Here is a 15,176-nt window from a genome sequence, read left to right as displayed (position 1 = left end):
CTCATCCACTCATCCTCCCATTCTACAAACTTCGCATGGTCTCTCACACTCTCTCCATCCTCCCCTGGCTCCCATCTTCCTAACCTCCCCCACCTTTGGCGTGATGTGGGTGCGCGATCACGACATGCCTTTAAAATGCGAAGTGATGGAGGGGGAAGCGCGCAGACTGTGATTCACTGACTCCACAGGAGGAGCTTAGAGGGGAGCGCGAGGGAGGAGAAGGTTGGTGGAGAGAGGGAGGGACGGGAGAGAGAGCGAGAGACAGACAGAGAGAGAGAGAGAGTGAGAGAGAGCTGCGTGGTTTGTCAGCTGTTATTTCCCTCAGCAGGCTTGCTCTCTCTGTGTTGTAAGAGCGCGCATGGAGGACGGTAGGATGGAGCGGATGGAGTCGATGGAGCCGATCTCCGCGCACTACACCACGGCTTACCCGGAGATCCATCCCGATAGCGGGTACGAATCCAGAGAGACCGCCGACAGCCAGGCAAAGACTCCCCCAGCTCCGACATATGACGAGGAATTAGTGCACAAGGTATGGCGACATGGTTACAGTAACGCAACAGCTGTTTAATGCGCCATACACTGACAGTTTAAACTTTGCACGACTGCAGTGCTTGGTTTTTTTTTCTATTATGTATGCATTTATGTAGGCCGACTGCCATCTATGAAATATCCTTAAACCCTAAAGTAGCCCGGTCGTCCAGCCGGGTACGCCTCCGCGCTGGACCGGGTGTGCGCTCTCCGTGGTGCTGATCTTCACTTGGCCGTTGTTGTCAGTTGGTCGGTTTCCAGGCTTGTTGCGTGTCAATCTGCCCAAAACACATCGTTATTTCTGTAATGAAGAGTCAGTGGTGCTCTCACTCCTGATTCAGATTGGAATGAGGCTTCAAAGTGGTCACTTTGTACCGAAATGCTCTTGAGCAAGACATTGATTCCCTCCGCCCCCTCTAAACCTGTTATCATTACTACAGGATACATTTTTAAATGTTTGGATTGTGTTATTTAAAAAGGCTGGGAGATTATGTCTCTGCTGTTTTTAAATCAGCAGTTGTATGGAGTATAGTCTCGCTTTGCCAGACCTTCCACCACAGCGCTGCGGAGGAGGGTCTGGCTAGTCCATACAGCATTCCGGGATGGGAGAAAAAACGTGCTCTGGTTTGATGGCATTTCTTTAAACCAATCAGAATCGTCTTGGGCGGTGCTAAGTGCTGGACTGATCCACTGAGCCGCTTTGCATTGTTTTGGCGGAACATGTGTAGTTCAAAAGTAGTTTTAGTCGTGCAACAGAAAAATCTGATTGGACAGATAGTCTAGCTAGCTGTCTGGATTTACCCTGCAGAGATCTGAGGAGCAGTTAACCATAGTCCTCAGAAATGTATCGCAGTTTATAACGCCAACACAAAGACAGAGGAAGGTGACAGACATCCGGCCGAAAATGAGGGACATCCGGCAGAATTTCTGTTGGCCCCAAAGCAATCTCGAAAGTGGTACGCCGTGGACATAGACTAGATGGAGGAAGACTGGTACATTAGAGGGATGACAGGTAGGATCACCAAGGGCTAATGAATGTCTCAGCATTGCTCTCCAAAGTGGCAACCATCTTCAGTCATATGGATAATAATTACATTTTTATTGCACTTTTCCAGCCAGGAGCATAAGGAATTTCCAGTGCGGGGAAATGTCATAACAACGCAATCACATAAAAACAATAACAGTTACATACGAAATGAAATCCTTCATAAGGTAAAAAATAAACGTGAAATCTGGCGGTGACACAACAGAGCGGTATTATGTAAACAAATAAGAGGGTGAGGCTATAAAAATGTGTTTTAAGACAGGATTTAAAAGCTGAGACAGTGTCGGTGAAACACATGCTACAGTAACTGGAAGACGAAAAGCAAAAGATCCATCAGCCCTGACCTTAACCTGGACATTGGGACACAGCAGATCACCTCTTAATGATGCCTTGGCCATGTAAAGCCTTGTGAGGCTTTTAAAAGATATTTTAAAAGAAATAGGTAACGAGTGCAAAGAGGCTGAAAGTCCCTTATGTGGCTGGGTGGAGGCCATTCATATCCCAAACCATCTTTCGACCATCTGCCCGCACATAAGGCCACCTGTTGTCACGTGACTTACTTAGGTCACATGACAACAACCTGTGAGATGCAGTTGAAGCTCAGAAAAGCTTTATTTGGACCCCAGAATCCAGAAACATTACGATTGGATATCACCGAGGAGAATACAGACCATTTCTGATGCATTTTCTTTGCAGTTTTGTTGATGTGCGCCATATCAAAATACATTGCGAGGACATATATTATACAAGGATATCAGATCAATCTTTTTTTGTCATGTACCGTATGTGTTCCAAATTTCACCTTCTGTTATGTATGGAAATATTCAAGGTAAATATTTATCTATGGCATATCTGCATGTCATTAAGCTTAGATTATTTTGTTACATATTCAACTGCAGTAATACGAGGGATTGTGGACTTCTGTGGTGGAGGAAGTGTTCAGATAGGTAGCAAGAAGAAGCCAGCTTGTGACCGGGAGGTTGTCGGTTCAATCCCCAGACCGACAGGATAAAATCTGGGTGGGGAAAGTGAAAGAGCAGCGCTTGTCCCTCCCTCATTACCACCACTGAGGTGCCCTTGAGCAAGGCCCTTAACCCCAACTGCTCCAGTGGAGCTGCTCAGTGGTCAGCAGATCAGACTGTGGTTGTACTGGGCAGCTTCCAGGTATGAATGTGGAACTGTGTGAATGTGATCAGGGCGTTCCTGCAAAAGAGAGGTTGCCTCTCAGTGAACCTTCCCTGAATAAATAAAGGTTAAAAAAATTTCTGTGATAAAATACTCCATTACCAGTAAAAGCCCACCTTTCAGAATGTTACTTAAAGCCGCACTAATCCATTTTTTTCTATTAACTATGGATACAATTACTATTGCTGTGTCTCAATTTGTGCACTTCTGTGCTCACACTTGCTATTTTAAGTGCATTGTGCGTTCACTAGGGCTGAGTACCGGATTCAACACTTTTTAGGCACCGACCGAATTGCCTCAAAAGTATCGAGTATCGAAAAATGCCTCGTCATTCAATACCCAATTTCAATACCTAAGGAGTAAATAGCATCAGCGTCAGTGAACCAATCAGCATGCAGCATGCTTCTACCAAGATCTAATAATGCCTGTGATTGGCTGTCTAACGTTACACGTCGTAGAGACACGCAGGAAAAATTGCACAGAGACAGGGCTCACCTAGTAGGAGCTGGATCATATATAAAAAGATTTGTGCCGTAATTTGAAATACAAATATAGAATTGGTATCGAAAGAAGTATCGTTTGGGAACCACTATCGAAGTCATGGTATTGGTACCGGTAATGACAATTTTTGAACGATACCCAGTCCAAGCGTTCACACTGACGTAGTATGGCCAAATGCAGCACTACAAGTACCCAGATGGTGCACTGAAAACGGTCAAAAAATTGAGTGTGGAACGCTGGACACTACTCGCCCTCAACAGTCGGCAATTTATACGTGTGTTTTTTTCAATAAGTACAACTATACTGTAGTCAGATAGTAAGAAAACAAGCCGGTGTATTTTGGCGGGTGACAATAAGGGGCGGTTACGCTCTGCCAGGCTACAATTTACCTTTAAAAAGAATTTCCGGTCAGAAATTTAGAATATTAATCTGAGCCTGTCAGTGGCAAAACGAGCACTTTTGTGAAGGTAAATACAAGCTGGACAATTGCCCTATTAACTTAGATTGTAGCTTGTTGCGCCGCTGCCGACTGCAACGTTCTTGCTTAAAGGAGAATTCCGATTGATTTTAACACGTAGCTCTGTTGTTTGTAAATTTGGAGTGCTGTCAGTAGCGAGAAAAACGAAAACAATCGGTGTTGCCTACACTGTGTTATCATCCTGCTAGCGTTAGCAACCAGGAGGCTAAAACAGGGCAAGTTTTAAACGTGCCTTTAGCCTCTTAACATGTTCGAAATGTCATGAAACGTGCCTACCCATGTGAAGTGATTCCTTCCGAGTGAACACAGTGAATCTGACTGCAGTAGATGTGAAAGAAATGCATACAATTTATTTCTGCTAATTTAGCTCTGTTTAGTTCCTGTGTTGAGACGGCGAGTGCTTAGGGACTGAAAATAGAGCATTTCTGTTAACAATCTGTGATATGTAACATTATTCCAGCATTTAACAGTAAATATAATAATATAAAGAGGAACAAAAAATGTTAAACCAAATGTTACACCAAACGTTCAACTAAATATTCACATTCAGTTAATTGCGGTCTTCACGATTATCTAATCGCATTCTTTTAAATCGAGATTTCAATTTGAAAATGATTCATCGTTCAGCCCTACTTCTTGGCAAGAACACTTAGGTTCTAACAGAAATAAAGGAAATTGGCCATTAACAATCTGCTAATGAGCCCTGGAGATGTCAGTCTATTTCTGTCAACACCACACATGTATGCACAGTATAAATATAAATATATATACTGTATATATATATATATATATATATATATATATATATATATATATCCATTATCCATTATATCCATTATCCATGTCTTATTCCCAAACATCTGCGGTGTATCACCCAATTGCCTCCAGTCTCCAGTGGGGGTTTATGAGACAGGCCCACTTCCCAGCTAACCTCTGTTACCACGGAAACAGAGTCTTACCCCCTTCCCAACACAAACACACTTATCATGATCACATATGCATGTGGAATTCTACAAGTATGGCGGTGTTTCTGGCATCATGTTACATGCTTTCTGTGAAACAGGAAACAGATTCCATTAGTTAGTAAATCACTGGAGCATCAGATGAAATAAGAATATTGCTGCTGGTTTGTATTATTCACTACTGTACATGTTAGCCCCTCTGTGTTTACCTTTCTGAACATTTATTTTCTCCATTGTTAAGAGATGTGAAATTAGGAATGAGTCTCTTTACCCTGTGACAATCAATCGTTTGCTAAACCTAAGATTTGACTTGATTGACGCACACGTGAGGCTGTAGTAAGAGTGATACTTGGCATTGAAAGAGTCTGGGGATGGTGTCTTTTGTTTTTTGCCTTTCCATAAAACCAAAGACAGAAGTGTAAGGAATGGATTAAACAGTGTGTTTATCTGTTCAAACCTAGGCTGCAAACGTTAGCATGTCAGGCTATAGTAACTGAGAGTAACTAAGCGTTATTTCCAACACCGAGGACCATTTTAGTAACTAACTGCATAATTTTGTGCAGTTACAAAAAAGAAAGAAGAGCCCCCGTTCACAATGAGCCCTGCTCTGTGTAGTAGCCTATATCCCCACCATGTGCCAGTCGAGAAGGCTATTCAAGTTTAGGCTAGCAGTAGTCTATATCAACGTCAATTCATTTCCGGGATTGTTCAGCTGCCGCTGGAAATTCCGCCGGATGTCCCTCATTATCGGCCAGATGTCCGTCCTCTTTCTTTGTGTTGGCGTTGTAACCTCTGGTGGATTTCTGAGGACTATGGTTAACTGCTCCTCAGATCTCTGCAGGATAAATCCAGACAGCTAGCTAGACTATCTGTCCAATCTGACTTTTCTGTTGCACGACTAAAACAACTTTTCAATGTACACATGTTCCACCAAAACAAGTTCCTTCCCGAGGCTATTTAGCAGAAGACACCGATAGCGCTGCACAAGACAATTGTATGTGGTTTAAATAAATGCCAATAAACCAGAGCACGTTTTTTTCTCCCATCTCAGGAATGCTGTGTTGACTTGTCAGACCTTCCTCCGCAGCTCTGTGGAGGAAGGTCTGGCAAAGCGAGACTAGTTAGCAGGTAAAGTCCTTGTTAACAGTTTTATCACCAGCAAGATATGCATTAACTACCGGTTCCCTTTCAATCACATTGCCTGTGCTTGCTCTTTACCTTTCAACATTTAAATGTGCACATACACTTAGGAAACACAACACTTCTTTCAATTGCTGCAGTGACTTTTCTCTCAACAAAGAGAATAACTAACTTAAGTTATGCCTGAATAAAGTTGATATGAAAATTCAGAGGATGCATGATTGCTGATGCAGTGTCCATATTTAATCCACAGCTGACATATGACACACTTCTGAGAGTTTCTAAAATCCTTTAAAATGCTGAGATCAAAGGGAGGCTATAAAACCTCTAACTGTTGAGAACAGCTGCTCCAGCTTCTCAACTCTAATCTTTTTAGCCTTTATCATTCATAAAGCCTTAAGACAAAACTGAGTTTCCGTTCAACCACAGCCTGGTTTATAAGAGGATAACATTACCCTGACTTCACTTCTGAACTGTACATACGTTTCCATTCCAGTATGGGCAGAAAAGGATGTGGACATCCATCCAAACCACGGCCACTTCTGACATTCTATGGATGTTTAGGGTTAACTCAGGACTACACTTCACATTCTTATTTCTTTGTTATTGTTTTACAGGGGTATTGTGTGCCTTTATAGATTAAGGTAGGACATTAAGGTAGTGCTAAGGGCTAATGGGGGCTAAGGGGAATGACTTGCTCCAGAGGTTGGTAACTGGTAATACTGGCACTGAAATTGAACATATAAGTATATATAAGTACCTCAGCATGACTTTTTTTAAGTGGGCTACAAATGAAAGACAGGCCTATAGAAGATGAAGTATTGACTGCTGGCCCTGTTGAATGTCTCTGAATGCTGCCTTTCATTCATTTCATTGTCTTAAAGGTTATCTCCCCCAGGCTTGTGAGTCACACTGTAAAAAGCGCTACGCTGCCAAGCTCTTGTAAAATATATTGCTTGTGTTGCTTGGAAGCAGAACTGTCCACCGTGACGCAGATGCTGACTCACAACCCAAAATCATAAAATGATTGTGGGGGTTCAGTCAGAAAGAAATGTTCAGTGCTCATTCTGATACCAATATAATCGTTATTGACTGTTTCTCTGCAGACAATCCTGGTCGGGGACAGTGGAGTGGGAAAGACGTCGCTGCTGGTGCAGTTCGATCAGGGAAAGTTCATCCCCGGCTCCTTCTCCGCTACAGTGGGCATTGGATTCACGGTGTGTGTGTGTGTGTGTGTGTGTGTGTGTGTGTGTGTGTGTCAAATCAGCTGTCAGAAAAACACCCCAAAACACATTGTCACACTTACCTCTAGTGATACCTAGCCATGCAGATAGATGTTGGTTCAGAAGGCCCAGTGTTTGAGATATCTGTGAGATTTCTGCTTCCACTCCTACCAAATGAAATTAAATGGAATTGTGTTAGTCACAAAATTGCAAAATTGTAAAAAAACAGCAACAGGTCTTCCAGACACGGTTTCCCTGTTACCAAAGCACACACATTTTTTTATTCCCATGGGAAACAGAAGCACTCCACCTCAATTACGTGAAAGTCCCTCAAACAAAATGTAGGACAGGCTGACCGTCACTGTCAACAGCCAATGGAAATCAACTGCTTTGTTGGGAACAAATTGGACTTACCCATAGCCCTGTAACACGGTGTCCAATACAAGTCTGGTGGTGACATAGCTGTCCACGGCTCCTAATACTTGGGATGGGTTAAAACGTAGTAATAGAATTTCACCCCATTGTTCTGTGTGTGTATGTGACGATTAAGAAATAAAGTTTGTTTGCTTTGTTTTATTTAAGATGCAAATGGTGGCAGCAAAGTTCCAGTTTGTTCTACAGTCAAAAACAAATCTTTTCCATCTCAAATTGTTCCACGTTTAAAAATAAATACAAATGATGTTCATGTTGCGTAATTACGTCACTTCAAAACGTTCCCAACTTACATTTTTCAACTTTCTGCTAAGATATGTGACTTTTTTGCAGATTATGAAATCATGCAAGCATATTTTGCGCGGAAATCAGCAATTTATGCGGCGAAAGTGCGCCGTATTTGAAAGAATGCGGCCCCCGCATAAATATGCGGACTTTGGCTGATTATGCATTGAATTATGCGATCGCCTAATCACGTTTTTCGGGAGAGACTGAATTATCCTAAAATGGCATCTGATAAGTTGATTCACCTGTGTCCCAGCACAAAGCACTCTAGCACAAACTGTGAAGAACACGGAGATGGCTTAAAGATTAAAAGTAGCAGGTTGTTGCAGAACAGCATGGAATCGGTGATGGTAACTGACCGCAAAACAAAGGATGTACCAAACAAGACCTTTGTTCCATCGGATTTTCAATGTTTATGCACGTTAGAAAAATGAGCCTGTATTCTAGTTGTTAAAACGGAAACATGAATAAAAATAACAAACGAAAAACAAGCCATTTTCCAGTTCCAACAGGCATTTTTATTTGGGGGGAAAAATGGTAAAATAAGCCTGTTTTTAATCGTTTTTTCACTTTTTGTTCAAAACGAAAAAAATGAAACATGAGCCCATTTTTTGTTTTTGGATTAAAACGAAAAACGGATACAACTTTTTATACCCTGACCCTGAATCCTTTCGGTCTCATATTGTGAATTCATGCAACAAATATAGAATAGAATAATAAAATGCATCAGAATCGGTGTGCAAGGTTTCTGTGCGTAGCGATTTTTATCCGATCACAGATTAAAAAAAAACGCAAAGGAAAATTACAGACTTGGCGTCTAAAGCCCTTAAAGCTATAGTGCGTAGTTTCTGTCTCCTCCATGAGGAATTCTAAGTAATGACAACAAAACTGTCAGCGCGTCCACATGAAACAAGCCTTCCGTGATCGCGCACCCCCACACCCCTCCTCCACACAGTTGCTAGTAGCCAAGGAGGATTAAAAAAAAACATGATGGACTCTTCAGAAGAGGTCATTATCTTCACTCGAGTTTCTGCGCGGGAAAGTCACCGGACACCACAATCTTCTGAACATAGTCATGCTGAGAAATCCAGAGAGAGTTGTGTGAAGCTGATAGTCTTAATTAGCTTTGTGATTATATAGTAATGAATTGATTTTGCAATTTAAATGTGCAGACTCATCGCACAGTGACAGTATTTTTTCAGTGTCGTGGAGGCAGACATCTCAGAAGCTATAGGAAAATCAAGGGCAATCTATCTGAAAGTTGTTGGGTATTTTTTTGTAATTTGAACAAATTGTCTCAAATCTGTGTGGCCAGTGCCGATTCTTACATCAATTAAAATCTCTTTCTGCTTCTCCCAGAACAAAGTGGTGACTGTTGACGATATAAAAGTCAAACTACAGGTCAGTAAGTAAATCAGTTCCAGTGAAAACTTGATGTGCTTACACAATAGCTATACCTATTTTAAGAGCACAGGCTGGTTTCCTCTCAGGCATCGGTGTTGTAACTGAAAGTGGAATCAGGCCAAGCTCTGTGTTTCCTTTTCTGTTTCAGATTTGGGACACAGCAGGACAGGAGAGGTTCAGAAGTGTGACACATGCATATTACAGAGATGCACACGGTGAGAAAACCATGCACCATCATCTACAGCTGACTCTCAGCTCTACCTTTACCCACACACACCGTCGTAGACATGTGCGGAAATGTAACCATGTGTTTATTCTTCTTTTCCCTAAAGCTTTGCTCCTCCTGTACGACATCACCAGCAAAACCTCCTTTGACAACATAAGGGTAAGTCTGGGATATGTCTACCGCCTGGAAAGATATGGGAATGACTCAGACAGGAAGAGGAAACAGCCTGTATCAACAACTAATAAACTCTGTGGATCATTTAGTGTGTGTGTGTGTCTGTGTGCGTGCGTGCGTGCGTGCGTGCATGCGTGCGTACTTGCATCCGTGCGTGTGTGCATGCAACAGAGGTGAGTGCAACAGAGATAGTGAAGAATTGTTCTCATTTAACGCTTTTATTTAATTAATTTACTGCAGTCCTAATTTTGGCTACTTAAAGTGACTATATGTAACTTTTTAATGTTTCTGAAACGGTGTAATGTTCCATCTGATGATCATAAATGACCTCTACGCTATTTTTCCATAGTTTTTATTAATGCTTTTGCCCAGGGTCAGATTTTTCCCGCTAAGTCACAAAATGGCGGCGCTACAGTCCCACATTCTGACGGGTCACAGGTTTCCACTAAACACCTGAAAAGCCTGTGTTAGTGTGTCCAGTAAAGGGTAACAGGAGATTTCTTTATTCAGGCCTAATTGTATTTGAATGTTATTTTAGAAGCTATCCGATGTATAGTTATGGCTGATGATGGGGCAGTGCCATCACGGAAAAGAAGGAAATGAAACAAAGAACAACTAAAAGCTAAAAAGGGAAAGTGAAAGACAACGGGCGAAATACGAGTCAATCTTTGTTGGGCTTTTGAACAAATGGAGACAATTGTCTAGGATTGTAAATGATTTCAAAAACGTCCCCGAATTGGCCCTCAGGTATGTAATAAGTTTTGCGCCATGAGGTTGTAGTCAGTAGCAGACATTAAATTACTTCCCTCTTACATTTAGCGCGGACATTTTATTCCTTTTAGTCCGTGTTTGTGTTGGCCTACTATTTTCTTTTCCCTTGTCCCCCTGTACCTTTGTAAAGCGTCCGTGGGTTTTGGGTAAATGAATGATTTTCTGTCTGAGCAAAATATTCATTGCGACTATATGACCTCCCCATAATGCTAACTCCTAGAAATTTACGACAGCAGGTGTGGTAACAACACTACCGCTTTTGTCCAAAGCGGCCGCTAGAATCAACACAAACTGAAAGTTACATACAGCCACTTTAAAGGAGGTTTTCCAGGTCTCAGCCTAATGCAAACACACATTTTTTCTCTCTCGTTTCAGGCATGGTTGACAGAGATCCATGAGTATGCACAGAGCGATGTAGTCATCATGTTGCTGGGCAACAAGGTGAGAGGGAATTGTCCGAGAAGCTCAGCAAGTAAGGCCGGTTACACACTGGATGCGTTGCACGAGCGTGTCAGCTGCGTGGAGTGTCCGTTTATATTTCGGCTCCCATGTTAACAGGTTAGAGCTTACACACCGGCTGCGTGACACGCACGTCTCAGGCGCCGAAAACGCGTGCCTGTTAGAAATAGAACCAACGGCTATTTTTCACGCGACACGCAAGCATGTTGGAAGCGTTTCCAGGCAAAATAGAATAGGAAAAGATGTTTATATGTCATTTAGACACAAATAAATATTAATAAATGACATGTTGATGTTTGAAAGTCTCTAGGTTTTGATATAAATGCAGATATAAATGAAATAAAAAAAAAAACCTGTCAATACAGAACAACATATTCTGTAGCCTATTTTTTTTTTTTAATACTGCCGACGTTGTCTTTGCTGTAATCAAATCAGTATATATTTTTGTTTAACATGGTATTTTATTTTATCAATGGGAAACATACATGTGTCCAGACAAGGCTAGCACCAGCAGCACCGCGTCAGACACGTTTCTGGTGTGTGAAGACATAGAAAAATCCCCGCTCACGCCATGCAGCCAGTGTGTAACCGGCCTAAAGGAAAAAGTCTTGAGAAAATAGAAAGGGATGTGATTTTTACTGAAAACTGACTGTAAACTTTGACTTCTTATGATAGAAGGTACAATCCATGTTTGTACAGCTAACTAAAGACACAGATAATTCTCTATTTCTCTAAAGTTGATAGAGATCTAGTCTATATCGGCAACGTTCCACTTCCCGGGAATGTTCAGGTGCCGCCGGAAATTTGCCGGATGTCCGTCCCCTTCCTCTTCCTTTGTGTTGGTAATCTAAACTCTGGTGGATTTGTGAGGACTATGGTTAACTGCTCCTCAGATCTCTGCAGGGTAAATCCAGACAGCTAGCTAGACTATCTGTCCAAGCTGAGTTTTCTGTTGCATGACTAAAACTACTTTTGAATGTACACATGTTCCACCAACATGTAATCCAACACACTATGAGTACCCAGGACCCTCATGTAAGGAGGGCCCGAAAAGATGCTAGAATGAATAGAAAAAGAAAAAGAAGCCTATTAAAAGAGGTACAATACAGTGCTGCATTAGCAGTATCTGATTTACTAAACAACCTTGTAACGGAAAAACACTTCCATGCAACATTTCAAATGTTTAAAATCCACTACATTCATTCATTATTATAGTAAAATTACTTCAGGAATAATGCATGACTGATGTTTCATAAATCAACTTTTTTTTTTTTTAAATCTCACATACCCCCTGCAGTACTCCAAAGTACCCCTAGGGGTACACGTACCCCCATTTGAGAAACACTACCATAGAGAATGCCTTTCTACAGGGCCCAGAATTTTGTGCTACGCCCCTGCATTCACTAGCTATTTGGCTGGTAGACCAAAAAGTTCATTTAGAACCCTGGGGCCAGGTAAACTCTATTACTATATGACTTTATGCATTTGTTTTATTGACGTCGTACTCTAACCATCCTGCTTTGTCTCTGTGTGCCAGGCTGACATGAGCAGCGACAGAGCCATCCGGAGAGAGGAAGGAGAGCGGCTGGCCAGAGTGAGTTTTTCCCTCCGCTGTGCAAGCAGAACTGATGCTGCTGACTCTGCTGTTCACTGCTGTTTGTTCCTCTCCTTGTCTCCAGGAGCATTCAGTTCCCTTCATGGAGACAAGTGCCAAGACAGGAGTCAACGTAGAGCTGGCCTTCACTGCTGTGTCCAAGTAAGAAACACTCTCACTTGATGGCTTTTTAACACTGTGCACCCAGCTGGCCCCAATCAATCCTTTCAACCGGTGATTCATACAGAAACATAACACAAATACCTCTGAAGGGGTTACAATGTAATAACACATATCAATCTACTAAATAAAAGAGATGTTCTGATACCAATACCAGTATCAGAAAAGCCTCCGATACTGCCTAAAATACCGGTATCAGTATCGTTGAGTACTGGCGTTTATGCACCGATCTGACACCACGTAATATAGCAGAAGAAAATCTACTTAAAGTAGTTTATTTATGTTCTTTTTCCGTTATGATTGACAGTCAAACTGGATAATAAAAGAAAGTTCTATGGCGTTCAGTGTTTGTGTTTCTTCATGTTTCACAAAAAGTTTAACCTGGGCCAGGCCGAACAACAATGATAGCAATCCTATCACATCCATACAGGGATAGGAGTACACAGCTGTTAAAATATAGTAAAATATATGTAGGTATCAGTACTCGGTATCAGCCAATACGCAAGTTCAGGTATCCAAATGAGTACCGGGAAGGAAGAAATGGTATCGGAACATCTCTACTAAATACATCATAGTAGACACTTAACTGACATTAGCTGTAATATATTTTTACTGATGATGAAATATTGCCATTATTGATAAATGTAAAAACTCATTCTGCTGCATCCAGAAAAATCAATAATATAATATAATATTAAGCTAATTTTACAAGCATTTCATTAAATCAAAGAATGTTAAAATAAAAGTATTTCTTAAGCTATTTATTGATCCAAAAAGACTAAGGGATATATATATATATATATATATATATATATATATATATATATATATATATATATATATATTGTGTCACGTTTGCCTCCGCTCTTATTGTGTTTTCTGTTTGTTTTCATGAACTTCCTGTTTTATTTTGTAATCCACTGTTTGTCTTCATTCACTTCACTTGTCTTCCTGCCTTTGTTTGTTTCCCCGCTGTTTTTGATTACCTGTCTCCGCCCTAATGTTATTCACCTGTGTCTAGTTGTCTTCCCCTCCCCCGTGTATATATACTCACCTGTGTTCACTTGTTCCCTGCCAGATTGTTGTAGCTCCATGTGTGACTCACTTTCCAGTGTTCTCTTGTTAGTTTCCCCGTGTATCCAGACCTTTTGCCTGTATTATCGACCACGTTTTCCTGCCTGTTGGACTTGTACCGTTGCCTGCATTGTTCTTGGAGCAATAAACCACTTACCTTTATCCTTGATTCCTGAGTCGTGCCTTTGGGTCTGCCATTGTATCCTGACATTGAGAGGATATGAAGAATATTATACAAAAAAAGTTACAATTTATTAATAATGATATATTTTTCATATGAGTAATACAATTATTTAATTTACATAAGAGTACATTGAGTAAATAGGATGACACCAGTTGACATCACACCTCACAATTTACATTGACTGCCCAATAATAGTGACGCACCACTGTTGTCAGGGTTCAAAGTTAGCACCATCCATCAGCCAAATGCTGGTAAAATATGTAGGTGGCTGGTAGATTTGCTTCAGCCAAAAAAAACATGGTAATCTATTGAGTGGTTAGTAAAGTGTGAACATTCACTAGCCATTTGGCCAATGGACGAAAAAGTTAATTTTGAACCCTGACTGTTGTGGGTTCATTTAAAGTGTGTGACGTCTGTTTCTGTTCTTCAAGGGAACTGAAGCACCGGGCCGTACAACATCCCAATCAACCCAAGTTCCACATTCACGAATACATTGAAGCACAGAAGGAGAAATCCGGCTGCTGCAGCTACTTCTGAATCTCCTATCCACTCTGGTACTGTGTGGGAGAAATCCCTATAAACTCACTGCTGCTCCCAAAATCCCATACTCCCATGATGCTGCCATTCACTCTGGACTAAAAGCTAGAAAGATAAACCGAGCTATAGACTCACAAAACACACAGTTCTTTTTACCGTGGACCTGAACATTTGTAATAGAAATGCAAGCAAATAGTATTAAAAGTATTTTAATTTGATTAAATAACCTTATGCTATTTGCTTTCTTTGTGAAAGATCATAACCAGCCTTGTGTATGTGTGTTAGGTACGATTGAAACAGCTCGCCTGGTTCGGTCCAAAGTTTGAAAATACTCCTCACCTCCAAAGCTCTTAAATGCCAATGCCAATACCAACCGAGCAACCGACCGAGCGACCGATCAACCGACCGAGCGACCGATCAACCGACCGAGCGACCGACCAACCGGTCCGACCGGTTCATCCGAACGACCGACCAAGTCATAATTTATTTAATGCAGATTAAGCCATATTTTAAAATCACATTGCTTGTAAACTTGTCTGAACAATAAAAACACACAAACATATATTTTTGCCATTTATAGATTTTTTTTTTTACATAGATGTAAAAACATTTTTTTTTTTGAAATTCATTCATACATTTCATATTTATACTGTACTATCTTAGGCTACTGTAACTTCTCATGATGTAATCATTCTCGTGATTACTGTTCTTCTAATGCCTACCTTACACCAAAAGACTTTGAATAGACTACAGTCTGACACCATCACACATCTAAAGACAATCATCTTACATCT

General features: G+C 41.1%; 1 protein-coding gene across 1 annotated transcript; it reads left to right on the top strand.

The window, feature by feature from the left end:
• Window positions 1–320: 320 nt before the first annotated feature.
• LOC114548363 (ras-related protein Rab-37) lies at window positions 321–14,811 on the top strand. Its single transcript, XM_028568263.1, has 9 exons — window positions 321–529; window positions 6,946–7,056; window positions 9,139–9,180; window positions 9,332–9,398; window positions 9,516–9,568; window positions 10,730–10,795; window positions 12,351–12,407; window positions 12,493–12,569; window positions 14,277–14,811. The coding sequence occupies exons 1-9, from the start codon at window positions 359–361 to the stop codon at window positions 14,380–14,382; spliced, it is 750 nt and encodes a 249-aa protein (XP_028424064.1). The 5' UTR covers window positions 321–358; the 3' UTR covers window positions 14,383–14,811.
• The last annotated feature ends 365 nt before the right edge of the window (window positions 14,812–15,176 follow it).

This window comes from Perca flavescens, chromosome 21, assembly GCF_004354835.1.
Source record: "Perca flavescens isolate YP-PL-M2 chromosome 21, PFLA_1.0, whole genome shotgun sequence".
Classification (NCBI taxonomy): Eukaryota; Metazoa; Chordata; class Actinopteri; order Perciformes; family Percidae; genus Perca; species Perca flavescens.
The sequence above is the reverse complement of the archived record's forward strand: the minus strand, read 5'-3'. Positions and strand labels throughout refer to the sequence as shown.